This window comes from Polypterus senegalus, chromosome 16 (assembly GCF_016835505.1).
Source record: "Polypterus senegalus isolate Bchr_013 chromosome 16, ASM1683550v1, whole genome shotgun sequence".
NCBI classification, from domain to species: Eukaryota; Metazoa; Chordata; class Cladistia; order Polypteriformes; family Polypteridae; genus Polypterus; species Polypterus senegalus.
The window spans coordinates 99,000,282-99,019,843 of NC_053169.1; the positions used below are offsets into that span (position 1 = coordinate 99,000,282).

The following is a 19,562-nucleotide window of genomic DNA, read 5'->3' on the forward strand; positions in this document are numbered from 1 at the left end:
TATATACATAGGAAAGGCACTATAAATCAAATGAAAGATACATTCCCTAGAGCAGCAGAGAATTACCATCACCAAAGCTCTTAAACTGGCCCCTAAGTACACACACATGATTAAAGATAGATAGACAGATAGTGTAGTTGGCAGGATCAGATAGATAGATAGCTTGGTAGTGTAGATAGGTAGATAGATATTAACTATAACTATATAATAGATAGATAGATAGATAGATAGATAGATAGATAGATAGATAGATAGATAGATAGGGCAGGTGGTAGATTAACATCATACCCAGGATGAAGCAACTGCAGGTTAAGGGCCTCGCTCAAGGGCCCAACAGAGTCGACTCACTTTGGGTATTTATAGGATTTGAACCAGCAACCTCCCAATTGCCAGCGCAGATCCCTAGACTGAGAGCCACCAGTTTTACCACCTCAGTAATTCCACCAGATGGTATTGAAGGCCCTGGAGAAATCAAAAAACATCCTTCTTTCAGTGTGGCCAGCTTTGTCCAGCCTTTTGGAGCAGAGAGACAATTGCAGCCTCCGCTCCAGTCTTTGACAGATAGACAAACTGCAGTGGGTCCAGATGGTCTACCACAAGAGGACTCACACAGTCCAGGGCCTGCCTGATATGACACTGTTCTGTAGTCATTAGGTGAAGGTGGTTCATAAAGTATTTATCTTAATTATTTGATGTCTCCTTAATTATCACGGCAATATAAAAAAGCATATTTTACAGTTCCATACATTTCTTTTGCAATAAGTCAGGGGTGTCCCGCTCCAGTCCTGGTGGGCTGTAGTGGCTTCAGGTTTTCATTCTAACTCTTTTCCTAATCAGTGCTCAGTTTTCACTGCTAATTAACTCCTTCTCCCTTCATTTTAATTGCTCTTTTTTTTTTAATTAATTCGTTTCTTCATTAAATGGCAGCCAAACAGAAATGAGACGTGAGACGAGCTGACAGGTGAACGTCAAACTCCAGCCAATTTCACTCCAACCAGTTTCTTAATAAGAAGCCGATGCTTGCTGTTAATTAAATGCCGCTTTTGACTTTCAGGACTTATTGCTGCTCTCATTCTGCCACAGTAGACTGTTGATTTTCTGTTTTTTCCTAAGACCACCGTAAAGATGTGTCGGTGACCTGAGCAGACCGACATGACCAAGATCCTCGCCTTTCTTTATTTTCAGGTTAGCTGGTCATGTGGTGTCTTGTTTTGTGTCTCATTATTGTTTGGCTGTTCATTAAGGGGTCTGAGTCACGTCAATTAAAATGAAGGCAAAACAACAGGAACAAGGCTCACTGATTAAGAAGATGGTTAGAATGAAACCCTGCAGCCACTGCGGACCACCAGGTCCAGAGTTGGACACCCCTGCAATAAGTGAATCCATACATGAAAGCAGGGGTGAGGGATGTCTGTCCTGGAGGGCCGCAGTGGGAGTGATTGCCTTGATTAGAAGCCGATCCTCAGCAGTCCGACATCTTATTTAGTTTCCTAGCTTGTCAGTGTTTTAACTCTGCCATGTCAGGTCCTCCTTACATCGTTGATTATTTTTGCCCTCCTAAGGATATCATCCAAATGATTTGAGGCCTAAAACGCAAGAGTAATTCCCCTTGCAAATTTATTTTATGAAACGAGATCATTCACAATGATTACACACAGGTGTGGTTTGAAGCGAGGTAGATGGAGAACTTGTGGTTCCTTTGTCCTTTTCACTTAACGGCTAATAAAGGGGCAATTAAAAAACAGGGAATGCTGCCATTTAAGACAATGACAAGCAATTAAAGGTGGGAACTCTTAACAGGGGTGACAACTAAAAAAATGTGGCTTCATCAGCAGTCATTAAGGCAATGGGGCTAGAGGCCTTTGAGAAGAACGTTACTCATCCCAGCATTCAAGAAGGAAACTCCTGCAGCAATGGAGAAGTGTCCAGCTGAATAAATGTGAGATGTTTGTAGGCATGCGGCCCTAGGGCTTGGCTCAGGACCTGATATCGGCGAACTGAAAGAGAACGGCATGTGTGGCGGGGATAAAACGGGGCAGCGACAACCTGCGGCCAGCAGCTGCAGCAGTTTGAGACCCCGACAGAAGACCAAAGGTGGTCATCCTGCATCGTCAAAGTCTCTCCCAGGCAGACGTGCGGCCCAAAACTCTTCTAAAAGGAGCACCACCACCAGGCAAAAGCAAATGGCTGCCCTTGGAAATTGAGGGCCGCAAATGAGAAATGGGTAAGGTTTACTTGCCCACAAAATCAGAGGATGTCCAGCATCATTTGGAGCAGAGAGAACTCGTTGAGACCCCCATCTACAGTACGGAAAAATCTAATCAGATGTGGCCTTCGTAGAAAAGTCAAAAGGCTCGACAACACTCAAAGATCCAAGGACTGGTGTGCAGAAGAATGGCAGCAGGTGCTCCAAACTGAAACTGTTGGCCCTAACAGAAGGGATCTCACCAACGGAGAAGGACGGCTGAGGTGTGGTGGAGGACAAATTGTGTTGGCAATTTGATCAAAATGGATGTGAAATCCCTCACGCAGTGCCATCTGGGAGGCGTCTCATTGGCTCCATCTTCAGCCTGACCTCAAACACGGTGGCAAAGGGGCCTTTTGGAGGCTTCCCACCATTTTCCACAACATGGCCGACTCCAGTTTATGACCGTATCCGTGCTCTGCCACATCTGAGTGGGCTTTTCTCCATTTTTTTTTTACCCTTCCATTCCATCAAAGGTAACTTCACTAGAAGATTCTTAATCGGTGCCGTGTGGTGTCTTATGATGGACTGGCGCTTGGTCCGGGTTTGGTTCCTGTTTTGTGCCTGGTCGTGTTTGCCCGGGCTCTGGCCCACCACGGCCTTGAGTTACATTAACTCTTTTAGGGCTGATTTTTTTTTCTCCCAGGGCTAAATATCCATCCATCCATCCATCCAGCTATATCCTAGCAACAGGGTCATGGGACTCTGCTGGAGCCAATCCCAGCCAGCACAGGGCGCAAGGCAGGAAAAAATCTCCAGCAGGGTGCCAGCCCACCGCAGGGCACACACACACACACGCACACACCAAGCACACACTAGGGACGATTTAGGATCGCCAATGCACCTAACCTGCATGTCTTTGGGAGGAAACCCACGCAGACACACATGGGGAGAACATGCAAACTCCACACAGGGAGGACCCGGGAAGCGAACCCAGGACTCCTAACTGTGAGGCAGCAGCGCTACCCACTGTGCCACCACGCCGTCCAGGGCTAAATATTTTTCCAAAAAAAACTCTGTTTTCTGAAAAGTAAACCACGCAATAGTTTCTCACATAGAATGTCTGTTGCTGTGTGCAGTGCCATGTCGCCATCTCTGGCTCCCATGGAAGAATTAGCAGCTGTCTGGGGGTGGCAGTGGCAGCGGCGGATCAGCTGGGGACTGATCAGCTGACGCCGGTACCTCACTTTCGTTTTCCGATCTCGATCTCCTGATCACTTGAACTTTGACAAGTCGGAGTTAAATTCAACATAATGAAATATACTCAAAGTGTCATCCACCAAGCATTTTGCTTTGCGCATTCGCTTGATCCCGTTCTCGACATTGTTTACTCTATGGTACTCGTGCACAAGCAGGGATTTGATGTCAAGTCAATGAGTCTAACGTTCCTCCTAGCAAAGAGGGTCTACCTATAAAGTAGCAGTGTGTTTTCTCGATGTTTGCAGCTCATGATCACCCTCAATCTCCTAGAATCGCCCTAAAAGAGTTAAGCGGGTTTGCAAATCTTGTGCTCTATGAAAACAACCAAATAGTTTTGTGGTCTACTGTATGAAGAACATGCAAACTCCACACACATTGATCAGGTGGACAATCACTCGGATTTTGGACCCTGTGGAATGGCCAGTAGTGGGGAGGCAGCTTGATGGCCGAGGTCTCCAGGAGTCTTCTTCTGTGATATCATCTACTGTATAATTATTAATGTATTTAGGGTTACTGTGTATTGTATTTACACCTCCCACCCACCCCCTTTTAATTGGCACCCACGTGTATGCCCAACTAACCTGGAAATGGGGTCTCTCTCCGAATCGCCTATCCTGAGATTGTGTCCATTTTTTGAGGTTCTCCTTGTCTTCTTAGAGAGATCATGCCCTCTTGGGGGATTGGGGGGCTGTCAAAAAAGACCAGACCTGTTAAAGCCCACTGTGTGATTTTTTTTTTTTTTTTGGCCTCTACAAAAAAAATGTTGCTGTTGAATAGACCCTGCATTGCTATGCCACCCTGCAAAACTACCAACTAATGTGGCACCGCCTGCTGCATTGGCTCAACATCTAAGAAAAGTGTGTCCTCCAGCCGAGTGTGGCTTCTTGTGTGTGTGTGTGTGTGTGTTTATATTTCGGCCGGGGTTCCTCCCCAGACTGGGGTCCAAATCCGTGTTTTATGTCCTTTTTCTTCTTTCTCGAGTCATTTATTTATGTTAATGTTACTTTTATTCTTATTTTCTTTGCCTGGGTTACGCTCCGTGTCTTTTGTGGGTTGGTTCCTCAAGGGGCGGGGCCACCTGCCAATCACCACCAAGAACCTGCCCTCTGCTCTCTATAACCGGAGGGTCTCCCACTGTTCTTGGTGGTGGTTCATCTCGAAAGCACAATGGAGTGTTGAGTTACTGTGATCTTCTACGTTGATTGTTCTTTTCCAGAATTCTTTTTGGGATTTCTGCTTTGGTTGCCTTATTTTTTTGGGGGAATTCCTTTTGCTTTTGTGCTCCGTGCAGTTTCATTGTTATTGAGGAGCATTTTTGTGAAGAATAGAAGATTCAACATGGTTCTTTTTTTGTATCTAGCCGGGGTTTTTAACAGTTTTTTCCCCCTCTAGTGGGAATTTTTGAAATTGTAATTTAGGACTTGCAGTCTATAACAGTGTGGATTATTTGTAAGTCACTTTGGATAAAAGCATCTGCTCTGCGAGCAAATGTACATGTACACACTGTATTTCCACATGACTCATTATTCCCCTTTTCTTCTCTACTTAGGACTCTACTTTGGTTACTCCTGTCACACTGCGAGTGGACCCTCATGGACACTTCTTATACTGGACAGATCAGAATAAGGTAAAGATGGTTCTGCTTCATCTCCTTCATTTTCGTATTTCCCAAAGTTGCCTGCTGGATTTTTTTCTTTTTGATTGCATGCATTTAAAAGACGAGGGTGGCAGACAATAACACAGAGGAGGGAGCCTCGGCGTTTTCACAGGATGTTTTCTCGAGACTCGTCGTTTCCCCGATATGTAAAGCCGTGCTGCTGCTTGGCATTCTTTCAGTCTAAGGCTGCAAGCGAACAATGGCGATGCGGCAGGCAGGGCAGGCATTAGTCACCGAAAGGAGCCTCTTGTCTGTAACAGCTTTGTGTTCACAACGATATCCCACACAGGTTAATTTCCGTCGCTAGCAATACATTATTTTTTAAATGCTATTGACAAATGGATCACAATATGTTTTGTGTGCCCATTTTCCTCCCTTTGGTATTTAAAATCACTTATTAAACTAATAGGGGTTGACTGCTGCTATCATTATGGATGCGCCTGCACATGCTTTTTGAAGTGCTTCTTTTTTAATAAGGTTGCATTGCAAAGTACAAATGAGTTGTGTGTCTCAATTACCTGATAATGTAGACGATAGGCACTGTCGGCAGGTGACTGGCTTCGGAATACTGAAAGGAAAGTTGAAAGCTGCTTGACAAGAGTTGTGCTATTTTTATGGATACTTGGTATGTGGGCTGTACACATAGCTGAGGGTGGTATGAGCACAAAATAATGGCAGCCAGCCATCCATTATCGAACCCGCTATATATCCTAACTACAGGGTCACGGGGTCTGCTGGAGCCAATCCCAGCCAACACAGGGCACAAGGCAGGAAACAAACCCCGGGTAGGGTGCCAGCCTGCCACAGAGAACACACAGGGACAATTTAGAATCACCAATACACCTACAACAACAACAACATTTATTTCTATAGCACATTTTCATACAAACAGTAGCTCAATGTGCTTTACATAATGAAGAATAGAAAAATAAAAGACACAATAAGAAAACAAAATAAATCAACATTAATTAACACCTAAGCTGCATGTCTTTGGACTGTGGGAGGAAACCCACGCAGACACGGGGAGAACATGCAGACTCCACGCAGGGAGGACCCGGGAAGTGAACCCAGGTCTCCTAACTGTGAGGCAGCAGCGCTACCACTGTGCCACCGTGCCACCCAATGCAGACATTAGGAACACATTATACTCCGTTTACCCTTCCCTGAACAACTCTATCAAGTTATTCACGGCTAACTGTGCTGCCCGTCGAAGATGCCTTAAAAAAATCTAAGTAATCCATGTAGACATTGGTGTTAACATGTGCAACGCACTAAACGATGCATATGTCTCTGCCATACGCAATTTGGTATAACTGTTTAAAATTTATGATGCACCATCTGTTGGAATGACAAATGCAATGCATATATCTCTTATGACATTTGGTATGGGATTCTTAATGACAAATGCAATTGATACGTATCTGTTATATGCCATTTGGTATGGGATTCATACCAGAGATTCAGAGATAATGTTGGTGATGTGCCATCTGTTAGATTCATTGCTTTTTTCAGTCCGTCACTGTTATATATATATATATATATATATAGTCTGGTATAAGATTTGTAAAGAAGAGCTAATGTTTGATGTGCCCTCTGTTGGAATGACTAATGCAATGCACATGTCTCTTTAATGCCGTTTGGTATTGGATTTGTAAAAGCAGTATTAATGTCCATCTGTTGGAATGAGAAATGCAAATCATACATATCTGTTATATGTCATTTGGTTTGGGATTCATACCAATTTGAATCCAATAATAAATGCAATGCATAGGCATGTCTTAAATGCCACTTGGTATGGGATTCATAAAAGCTGAGTTAATGTCTGTGATGTTCCTTCTGTTGGAATGACAAATGCAGTGCATGTGTCTCTTATGTGCCATTTGGTATGGGATTCGTAAGGCAGTTTCCATGTTTGGGATGTGCCATCACTTGAATGACAAATGCAATTCATATGCATCTGTTATATGCCATTTGGTTTGGGATTCATACCAGAGATTCAGAGTTCATGTTTGGGATGTGCCATCGAATGATAAATGCAATGCATATGTCTGTGTTATGTGACATTTTGTAAACGCAGAGTTAATGTTTCTTATGTGCCTTCTGTTGGAATGACAAATGCAATGCATTTCATTACTATAAATGTTTGTGATGCACCATCTGTTGAAATTACAGGGACAAAGCAACCAGATGGACCCTCAGATACACAGACACAGGTAGATATAAGTCGACACACAATGAAACATATTTCTTATTATTTATTTTTAGCCGTCTGACTGTGAAAGATACAATTCATTTTTTTGAACAATGTGCCATTTTAGGCTTATTTCTAGCAGGTTTTCATCCAGGATGTCTCTGTACATTGCTGCAGTCATCTTTCCCTTTCTCCTGACTAGTCTCCCAGTTCCTGATGCTGCCACCACCATGCTTCATTGTAGAGATGGTATTGGCCTGGTGATGAGCGGTGCCTGGTTTCCTCCAAACGTGACGCCTGCCATTCACACCAAAGAGTTCAATCTTTGTCTCATCAGACCAGAGAATTTTGTTTCTCATGGTCTGAGAGTCCTTCAGGTGCCTTTTGGTAAACTCCAGGTGGGCTGCCATGTGCCTTTTACTAAGGAGTGGCTTCTGTCTGGCCACTCTACCATACAGGCCTGATTGGTGGATTGCTGCAGAGATGGTTGTCCTTCTGAAAGGTTCTCCTCTCTCCACAGAGGACCTCTGGAGCTGTGACAGAGTGACCATCGGGTTCTTGGTCACCTCCCTGACTAAGGCTCTTCTCCCCCGATCATTCAGTTTAGATGGCCGGCCAGCTCTAGGAAGAGTCCTGGTGGTTTTGAACTTCTTCCACTTACGGATGATGGAGGCCACTGTGCTCATTGGGACCTTCAAAGCAGCAGACATTTTTCTGTAACCTTCCCCAGATTTGTTCCTCAAGACAATCCTGTCTCGGAGGTCTACAGACAATTCCTTTGACTTCATGCTTGGTTTGTGCTCTGACATGAACTGTCGACTGTGGGACCTTCTATAGACTGGTGTGTGCCTTTCCAAATCATGTCACATCAACTGAACTGACCACAGGTGGACTCCAATGAAACATCTCAAGGATGATCAGGGGACACAGAATGGACCGGAGCTCAATTGTGAGCTTCATGGCAAAGGCTGTGAATACTTATGTACATGTGCTTTCTCGATTTTGTTTTATTTTTAATAAATTTGCAAAAACCTCAAGTAAACTTTGTTCACATTGTCATTATGGGGTGTTGTGTGTAGAATTCTGAGGAAAAATGAATTTAATCCATTTTGTAATGTAACATAACAAAATGTGGAAACAGTGATGAAGTGCTGTGAAGACTTTCCAGATGCGCTGTATATTCATATCCAGATCTGTACCACCAAGACTGTGTAATGTCCTGTTTCATTTATTTGACAATGTGCCATTTCATGCCTTGTGGTGTGTTGGGATGATGGTGGTGGCCTGGCAGCTGTGGAAACAAAACATATGTTATTAATTCATAATTATTAGAGATCGTCAATTCGTACACATTGAAATATTTCCTTTATAATAATTGTTTAGCCCCTCTGATAGTGAAAAATGCATTTTTGTTTTCTTCAACAATGTGTGATTTTTACACTTATTTGAGTTGTGTCGGTTTGGTTCTGGGGGGGTAATGGGTGGAATGGGCACACTTAAAAAAAATGTATAGGTCATTATTATTGAATATAAGGTCATACACAACAAAACGTATTCTTTATTGTTAGCCATCCAACAGTGAGAAATATGATTATATCTTCTAACAACTAGGGGGCTCAGCCCCCTGTTCACTTTGCTCGCCCACCCCGGGTTTGGTTTACCGGATATACAATTTTAAGAGATTTTTTATTTTCATGGGAACTGTTTACATATGCATTATTTTCACTTTAACTTTAGTTAAAACAATATTTGGAATGGACTTTTCTTCAAGATCGCATTGAATTTTGATTCCGTGTTTGGACTTTCATCGTGACAACGCAACGTATAACTGCCTGTGAGTGAATTTCGTTTTCTTTCTCTCTAATCAATAAAACGACTTTCTCGATTGTTTGTCCAGGCTCTTTCTTCTTCGCTTTATCGTTGACGTGTCATCGAGAACGTATAAAATTATTGTCCTGAGAGCGCAGGAAGTGTGTCTGACAAAAGCATTCACACCAATTAGAGGTTTGATGACTGTGGGCTTGTTTGAAAATAGTTGAACGAAGGGCGTGACTTGAAAGAATCTCGTGTTAAAAAGTCTCTGCCTCATGGGACTTCATACCGTGGCAACGTTTTTGGAATCTTTTAATTCTCGCTGGCAACATGAATTAGACTGGCGAGTCCCAAACTTCGGGTAACAGTAGATCAGGTGATAATGCGGCGCGACTGCGACAAATTGAGTAAAATAATTTACTGCGTTTTGAGTTATTTTCATGATACAACTAACAGCGGTATAATATTTGAATGACGAAAATACGTTTGTCTCACGCAGATTGACTTCATCGGTGTCCTCATTTATGAGATTTTTAAAAATTAAAACATATTTCATCATTTCTTTACATAAAAAAATTATTAAACACGAATGAATAACGTATTCTTTGTTTTTGGGATTAGAATTACTACTAAAAACCACACAAGGCATTTTAACAGATATTAAAGCACTTTAAAAAGAATAAATTGCAAATATTTCATCGAAGTTAGCCGAACACTTGCAAATCTTATGGAAGTAAAAATGCTAGGATACCGCGACACCGCACGAGTATCACACCTTTGTTAGTTGAATCGTGGGTTATTCTCATCTATCTTTTATATAATGCAGGGAGGGGGGCGCAGAATTATTGCAGGTAGAAAAGGGGCGTGAAATACGAAAGTTTGAGAACTGCTGAATCAGACGATCTACAAGTCTCCGACTTAAACTTTAAATCCAAACAATATATTCAATCTCTTTTCACTTTTCCGTTATTTCACCAAGTAATAATTTCCGTTTGTTTGCACTAATGCGATTTTTACTATCCTTTTTTTTTTTTTTGAGACTTTCGAATTTTCATAGTTTATCTCAACCCTGCTCTGCATGTGTACTGTGCCAACGTTTTTGAATTCTTTACGACGTTCTGCTTTGTCATCTACTCTTTGTCTTTTATTTCCGGCCCCGGGCATGGACTCGTCTCGTGGGACGTATAAGTGTCTCTCATAGAAAATCACATCTCGTCTCCTTCCAAGATTTTTTTTTATAATAGAGAGATATGCCATTTTATGCTTTTTTTGTGTTTAGTTCTGTGGACTTATGGGTAGAATGGGCACAAACATGCTTATGGATTAAGTTATTACACAATGAAACATATTCCTTGCACTCATTTTTAGCCCCCAACTGTAGAAAAAAAACCAAAATAAGTTGTTGTTTTTTTTGCTTCAACATGTGCCATCTTATGCTTACTTAGGTGTGTGGGTTGAGTTGGAATTGGCACAAATTAAAGGATATTAATTATTATAGCATGTTAGTTCATACACAATGAAACATTTTCCATTTCCACAGTTTTGCCACCGAGTTGGTGAGACATCTTATTAATTTCTTTTAGAATGTGCCGTTGTATGCCGTTTTGAGGTGATGGTGGCACTGCCAGTGGTGGTGGTATGGCTGCAGCGGGCACATAAGAGTCTTAATTATAAGAGATTATCAATTGATCCACATTGAAATATTTTCTGTATAAGTTTTATCCCTCTGATGGCTTTTCTTTTCTTTTCTTTTTTTGTTTGAACAATGTGCAATTTTATGTCTATTTTAGTTGTGTGGGTTTGGTTCTGTGGGCGTATGGATGGAATGGGCACACATAAAAAGATGCTTATAGGTGGTTGTTATTATAAAATATGATATGAGGAATATGTTTCATTCTGTATTAATTATTTTTAGCCCTCTGACAGTGAGAAATTGATATATAATTTTAATATGTGCCATTTTAGGTGTGTGGGTAGAGTTGAGGGAACATATGGGCAGAATGGACACAAATACATGGATGCTAATAGCTAATTATTATAAAATATCACTTCATATGTAATGACACATTATTTATTTATTTTTTTTTGCTCATTTATGTTGAGGACCCTGAAACATCTTATTTATATATTTGACAATATGCCATCTTATGCCTTTTTGTGTTGGTTTGGGGTGGTGGCAGTGGCACTTCCGGTGGGCACATAATAAACATTTGGTAATTATTTTTGAATATCAGTCCAGTCACATTTAAAAACATATATCTTTTTTTAATTCTCATTTTACCCTTTGCAGTGAATAATCCAAATAGCTGCAGAAAGTTAGATATTTTTAGAAATATGTTGTCACATTTAGAAATAGAATAGGGGGAAAAAAAATATGTGCCTGGAGCTTTTAAAGTCGGCGTATTTGCAGAAGGGACTTGAGTGTCACTTCAATCGCGATAGTTGTAAGTCAAACCTGGGGACAGGGCAAGAGTAACTGTTTTTTGGTGATCCTCTAAATAATTAATGCAATCCAAGTTAAGTTGTTCTTCCCGAAGCTTGTCATATGAGGGATGTCATGAAGGGTCTAATTATGGAAAATGGAAAGATAACCAGCTTGTCTTGAACAGACTGATTTTTAAAGCCATTTATTCTTTTTTTTTTTTTTTTTGTTTTAATTGCTGGGTCCCCTTCACTAGGGAAATGTCTTGCATAATTTAAGTCATTCTGCACTGGGCTCGATTTAGCAAATTACCTCCTGCAATCATTGAATGGCATGGCAGCGCCTATGGATGTTTTTCCATGTGGCAGAACAGCAGGTACTATATGGGGAAGGATTTTTGTGGCTCTGGCGTTTTTTGAAGTACAAGTCTTTCACCATTCATGACAAGCAGAAACGAATAAAGATAAATGGAAGAGTGTGACATTCGTTCACATCCATAGCGTCGCTCACAGGAGGAACAACCACGGGGCTGCTGTCAGCTGACAGGATCAATTCTGCTCCTTTTCATGTGATGGAGAGTCAGTGCAGCCTGACCTGCTGAGCAAGGAGCTCGAAATGAAACACTGAGTTTGACCCGTGATGGGCCGAGAATAACATCTGAGTGAATCCGATGCTCACCTTGTACAGTTTGAGGCCGAGTGAGGTTGGGAGTGAAGGAAATTTGGACAGCAGGTGATGCTTACGTGAAGGCCATGAGCTTCTGGCTGTGCTCTTTTTTTTTTAAGATTTAGAGACTGGAGAGTCTAAGTTGTTTAGATGGTGACTCGGTCTATTAATGCTATTCTGAACTGCCTACGATCCACCTTAACAAAAGGACAAGGGTTTGTGGGTGTGCATGTGGGCGTGACTGTGGGTTGGTCCATGGGTGTGTCTTTGGGCGTGTCTGTGGGCCGATCCATTGGTGTGTCTGTGGGCTGGTCCATGGATGTGGGTGTGCATGTAGGCGTGTCTGTTGGCTTGTCCATGTTTGTGTCTGTGTATGGTCCATGGATGTGGATGTACATGTGGGCGTGACTGTGGGCTGGTCCATGGGTGTGCCTGTGGGCGTGTCTGTGTGCCTGTCCGATTGCAAGGGTTAGGAACAAAATTTCAAAAACAGGCAAGACATGCAGTGGAAGGTTCAAAACAAATAATAAGGCTCTGTTACACTACAATACAATGCAATTTATTTTTGTTTAGCCCAAAATTACACAAGAAGTGCCACAATGGGCTTTTAACAGGCCCTGCCTTTCGACAGCTCCCCAGCCCCTTGACTCTCTAAGAAGACAAGGAAAAACTCCCCCAAAAAAACCCTTGTAGGGAAAAAATGGAAGAAACCTCAGGAAAGGCAGTTCAAAGAGAGACCCCTTTCCAGGTAGGTTGGGCATGCAGTGGGTGTCAAAAAGAAGGAGGTCAATACAATACAATACACAGAGCAGAACAAATCCTCAGTACAGTATAAAAATTGTACAAGTAGGGAGCAGAATTTAACAGTAGAGGATATCCCATAATATGATTTGAATCCCGGAGACCTCGGCCATCAAGCTGCCTCCCCCTATTGGCCATTGAAACAGTGCCTGGCCAGCCAATCTGATGAAAGACCCCCTCTACCCCACGATTCCTGTGATCCACCATCCGGGATGACTTTACCTTACTTTCAACATCCTATACTGGTAACAGCAACATGGTAGCGACTTTCTTGCACCCGCTTGTGCCAGGTGAACAAAGTTTGTAGCTGTAATGCTAATGACTGATCTCCACATGGTGGGCAATGGATGTCGGGAAAGCAAAGGAGGAGTGAACATAACTATAACATGTTGGGTGAGCAAATCTCAGACATGACTGGGCCAGAGTCCCTAAATTAGGCCAATGCGGTAGCGCCCACCATTGTATTTTCCCAGCAGAACAATTCTACTTGGTGGGCAATGGAAGAGTGAAAATAACAATAAATAGGCACACATGTTAGAATGGTATTGCACAGTTGATGACTGCTGCCTGGTTTCCTCCACACATCCCACCAACTATGGAAAAACCCAGCATGACGCATCTTAAGGCAGTTTTCAGCAAATTAAGAAAAATAATGTCACCGCTATAATCAACGATCTCTAGATTTAATTTTTCCTGAGCTTCAAGTATACAATATTTTATTTATTTATTTACTCTTATCACGAATCATCAACACCTGCCATTGAAATCACGCAGTCGCGTCATTTAAATCACGTGATCGTAACCTGACGTTTTCATTGGTAGGCGGTCTTTCCTCATCGGTAAGTGGAGTTGCTACGTTTTTTGTCTTGCAGTATGTGAAATACGCTGTGTACATGCCAGCTTCTTCCATCGTGCTATGACTGGAATGAAGGCCTATTGGGTCATCACAACTGACCTAGTCAAGTCATGTCAAGTTGGGGAGCATGCACTGGCTCACGAAGTCAAACCAACGGTACCCAAGGATTTTCCGGAGAGACACAGTACTGAAGGAGTCCAGTCTTCGCCTCAGGTCACTGGATAGCGTCCATGTCTCACAACCATATAGTAGGACAGGATGCACCAGGACTTTAAAGACTTGAGATATCGGGAGCGCCACACACCCCTTTCCTGAGACCTCATGACCCTCCATGCCCTCCCAATCCATCTACTGACTTCACAGGAAGAGTAACCAGAGTCACATGAATGTTGCTGCCGAGGTAAGTAAATCTCTCGATGACGAGGTCGACACTCTCTCCGCAGACAGACACACTGCTGGTGGCCGTGCCCAAGAGGTCATTAAAAGCCTGGCTCGTTGGTTTTTATCAGGACACTCACAAGACCAGACACTCGGACTCCTCACTCAGTCTCTCAAGACCCCCGCTCAGAGCCTCCATTGACTCCGCGAAGATCACAGCATTGTCAGTAAAGTCAAGATCCGTGAATCTCTCTTCACCAACAGATGCCCCACAGCCGCTGGACCCCACGACCCTGCCCAACACCCAGTCCATATAAGCATTGAACAGAGTAGGAGCAGAACACCCCGCTGACGAACTCCAGAATCAACTGGGAAAAACGCAGATGTCCTGTCTCCACTCTGCACAGCAGTCACAGTACCAGTGTACAGGCCGGCCATGATATCCAGCAACCTCGAGAGGATCCCGTGAACCCTCAGGATGTCCCACAGGGAAGCTCGATCAACCAAGTCGAACGCTTTATGAAAATCGACAAAGGCTGCAAAGAAACTCTGCCGATATTCGTGTTTGCACTCCATGAGAACCCTCAGTGCCAGGATGCGGTCGATGGTCGACTTCTTAGGTGTAAAACCAGACTGTTCCGGTCGCTGGTAGGTGAGCAAGTGATCACGGATGCTATTGAGGACGACCCTAGCAAGGACCTTACCCGGCACCGAAAGCAGTGTTGCTGCAATCCAGGTGATCACTCTTCCCTTTCCAGATAGGGACAACAAGATGGAAAGACCTAGCAACTCCAAAAACTATAAAAAAAACTCCATTTTGGAAGAAAAAAACAAATGTCCGTTACTAGATTTTTCCATTGCATGTGAGCCATGATGCTTAGAACCGAGGCTAAAAGGTTCAATCATTTTGGTTTCATCAGACCAGAGGAGAATCTCGACTCACAGACTGAGAGAAACCTTTTTAGATGCCTTTTCACAAACTCCACGTGGGCTGCTGTGTGTCTTAATGAGGAGCGGCCACTTCTGTCGTCATAAAGCCCAGATTAGTGTAGAGTACTGCCGTGGTGGTGGTCCTTTCTGGATGTTTCTGCCATTTGCTCACAGGCTTGCTGGAGTTTATCCAGAGAGACCATCCAGTTCTTGGTCACCTTTTTTTTAACATGAGGTTCTTCTCCCTATGGCCGTTGTTGTTTCGGACTTCTTCCGTGCTGGTGTTGGGAACCATTAATGCTGCCGAAATGTTTTTATATCCTTCCGCAGATCCGGGCCTTCCCACAATCCTGTCTCTGAGCTCTGGAGGCCATTCTTTCACCCTCAAGGCTTGGTTTGTTCTCAACTGTGGGTCCTTCTACAGACAGGTGTGTGCACCTTTATTAATCCGTGCAATAAATGGAGGTGACCACAGGTGGGCTTCAAACCAGGTGTGGAAACCTCTCTGTGAGGATTAATAGAATGGGATGCACCTGGGCCAAATTCTGAGTCTTGTAAGCATGGTGTCTGAATACTACAGATGTTTATTTTTGTAATACATTTTGCAAAAATGTCTTAAATCCCTGTTTCACTTTGACATTCTGGGGTACTGAGTGTATTGTCATGAGGGACAAAAAGGAGTTTTGATGATTTTTAGCACAAGCCTGCAACAACAAAAACGTGTGAAGAGTGAAGGGGTCGGAGTCCTGCCTGGAGGCCCTGTATCCTATTCACAGGACGTCTCGGTCTGGTGACTTTAGAACCTGAGAACCTCTTAATATCTGCCAGACGTATTTATTAACTCAGTTAACGTTCAGCGTCGCTTCATTAATTCCCTTGTTCCTTCCCATCCTAGGAAACTTAAAAGGAAAGCACGGAGTCGCTTCAGACCTCACGGCTTGTCGTATTTCTGCCGAGGACCAACTTTCAATACATGCTGAGCTTCTTTTCTAAAGGGAAATAACTACTTTCACAAAATGCGTTCACCGTTCACATCTTCCAAAAGGAAAAAGACCGTTTAAGAATGACAGGAGGACGCTTAAGATGTAATTTATTTATTGATTTTCCTCTTGCTGTGCACCAAAGGGGACAGCAAAATCAAACATAAAAGTATAAAGCCTAAGAGACGCGTCCAAAATGATTTGTTCCAAAATTGATCCTTGCATGAAATACAGCAAGACAGGCAATGATGATAAAATGCGAGTGAATTTAAAACTTTTGGTAAAGTAATCTCCTTTGTTTTCAGAAAGAAGGAAAAATAAAGAGTGAATAATACAGTAGTCCCCCAGTATCTGTGGGTGATTATGTTCCAAAATCTACCGTGGTACCTGAATTTGCAGATGGTAGCAATCAGTATACAGTATATGTACTAGGGGTCCCCTCGCCATCTGCTCGCTTCTCTCGCCAGCCACTTCGCATCTCTGGGCTAGGCACCCCAAGGAGACGCGGTCGCTCCTCCGAAACCCCCTCTTAAACGCTGATACAATGGAAAACATCCAACCATCCATCCATTATCCAACCTGCTATATCCTAACTACAGGGTCACAGGGGGTCTGCTGGAGCCAATCCCAGCCAGCACAGGGCACAAGGCAGGAAGCAAACCCCGGGCAGGGCACCAGCCCACCGCAGCAATGGAAAACAAATAGTTTTCATTTTTCTTTTTACCTCCTCTTTGCTCGATCAGCTGCTGGCTTTCTGCTGCTGTGCCACGTGATCTGCGTCTCGCGCGGCGCACTTCTGTCATATCACCTCTGTCCATATATTCAACCTTTTTTCCGATTTTACTTTTTCGTCAATATCGCATTGAATTTTGATCTCGTATTTGGAATTCCATCGTGACAACACAACGTTTTAACTGCCCGTGAGTGAATATCGTTTCATTCTCTCTACACAAACTGTGTCTGACAATAGCATTCACACAAATGAGAGATGATTTCTCTCGCGGGATTTCACTTTCACCAAACAACAAATCTTTTCATTCTAGCGGATGCACCTCTTCATTGGGAAGAAACACTACTTTTTTTTTTTTTCCCCTGATGGCAACACGAATTAGACGATCTACAAGTCTCCGACTTAATGTTTAAATCCAAACAATAAATTCGATCTCTTTTCGCTGTTCCATTATTTCACCAAGTAATAATTTCCATTTGTTTGCACTAATGTGATTTTTTCCTATCCTTTTTTTGAGACTTTTGAATTTTCGTACTTCCATTATCTCTAACCTGCTCTGCATGTGCACCACATCAACGTTTTGAATTCTTTACGACGTTCTACTTTGTCATCTACTCTTTGTCTTTTATTTTCAGCCCCGGGCCTGGTTAAATCTCTTGGCACAAAGTATAGTGGGACGTGAAAGTGTCTCTCTGAGAAAATCACGTCTCATCTCCTTCCAACCTTCCAAGATTTTTTTAATAATAGAGAGATATATGTATGTATATATGTGTGTAAGTGTGTGTATATACAGGGTGGTCCAGATCTAATTATGCAGTCTTCATTACGCTATAACTTATTAAGTTCATTACTCTGAGCCTGTATCCAACTGAATGGAGGACAAGTGGGACATGGAAAATCGGTGAATTAATTCAATGTAAGTCCATTTTCGTTTATTACAAGATATTTCAAACATTTCTTTTGTCTTGTTTTCCTGCATTATATTTAAAGTTGCATAATTAGATCTGGACCACCCTATGTACACTCACCTAAAGGATTATTAGGACCACCATACTAATCCGGTGTTTGACCCCCTTTCGCCTTCAGAACTGCCTTAATTCTACGTGCCATTGATTCAACAAGGTGCTGAAAGCATTCTTTAGAAATGTTGGCCCATATTGATAGGATAGCATCTTGCAGTTGATGGAGATTTGTGGGATGCACATCCAGGGCACGAAGCTCCCGTTCCACCACATCCCAAAGATGCTCTATTGGGTTGAGATCTGGTGACTGTGGGGCCATTTTAGTACAGTGAACTCATTGTCATGTTCAAGAAACCAATTTGAAATGATTCGAGCTTTGTGACATGGTGCATTATCCTGCTGGAAGTAGCCATCAGAGGATGGGTACATGGTGGTCATGAAGGGATGGACATGGTCAGAAACAATGCTCAGGTAGCCCGTGGCATTTAAACGATGCCCAATTGGCACTAAGGTGTGCCAAGAAAACATCCCCACACCATTACACCACCACCACCAGCCTGCACAGTGGTAACAAGGCATGATGGATCCATGTTCTCATTCTGTTTACGCCAAATTCTGACTCTACCATTTGAATGTCTCAACAGAAATCGAGACTCATCAGACCAGGCAACATTTTTCCAGTCTTCAACTGTCCAATTTTGGTGAGCTCGTGCAAATTGTAGCCTCTTTTTCCTATTTGTAGTGGAGATGAGTGGTACCCGGTGGGGTCTTCTGCTGTTGTAGCCCATCCGCCTCAAGGTTGTGCGTGTTGTGGCTTCACAAATGCTTTGCTGCATACCTCGGTTGTAACGAGTGGTTATTTCAGTCAAAGTTGCTCTTCTATCAGCTTGAATCAGTCGGCCCATTCTCCTCTGACCTCTAGCATCAACAAGGCATTTTCGCCCACAGGACTGCCGCATACTGGATGTTTTTCCCTTTTCACACCATTCTTTGTAAACCCTAGAAATGGTTGTGCGTGAAAATCCCAGTAACTGAGCAGATTGTGAAATACTCAGACCGGCCCGTCTGGCACCAACAACCATGCCACGCTCCAAATTGCTTAAATCACCTTTCTTTGCCATTCTGACATTCAGGTTGGAGTTCAGGAGATTGTCTTGACCAGGACCACACCCCTAAATGAAGCAACTGCCATGTGATTGGTTGATTAGATAATTGCATTCATGAGAAATTGAACAGGTGTTCCTAATAATCCTTTAGGTGAGTGTATGTATGTATGTATATCATTTAATTAAAATTAGAAAAAGTTCACAGACCGAGGACAGACCCCCGTGTACAACAACAACAACATTTATTTCCATAGCACATTTTCATACAAATAGTGTAGCTCAAAGTGCTTTACATGATGAAGAAAGAGAAAAAAAGACAAAGTAAGATTTAAAATAAGAGAGGACTAATTAACATAGAATAAAAGTAAAGTCCGATGGCCAGGGAGGACAGAAAAAACAACAAAAAAAAACTCCAAACGGCTGGAGAGAAAAAATCAAATCTGCAGGGTTTCAGAGGCCATGAGGCCAGCCAGCCCCCTCATCAATGACCTCAATCAGTCCTCATGGTGTTCAGGGTTCTCATGGAAGGACTTGATGATGACGGTCATGTGGACTCCTGGCCTTTAATCCATCCATGGAGGGACATCACGGTGCTTTGATCAGGTGGTGATGGCGCAGGTCGCCAC

The 19,562-nt window shown here is 42.9% G+C and overlaps 1 protein-coding gene across 2 annotated transcripts in view; it reads left to right on the forward strand.

Moving 5' to 3' along the window:
• The window catches only part of LOC120516513 (1-phosphatidylinositol 4,5-bisphosphate phosphodiesterase beta-1), a 487,951-nt gene that overhangs the window by 21,452 nt on the left and 446,937 nt on the right, over positions 1-19,562 (forward strand). For both annotated transcript variants that reach the window (XM_039738227.1, XM_039738228.1), the window contains exon 2: positions 4,995-5,072. In XM_039738227.1, the coding sequence (XP_039594161.1) occupies positions 4,995-5,072 (78 nt within the window). The remainder of the gene's footprint in view (positions 1-4,994; positions 5,073-19,562) is intronic.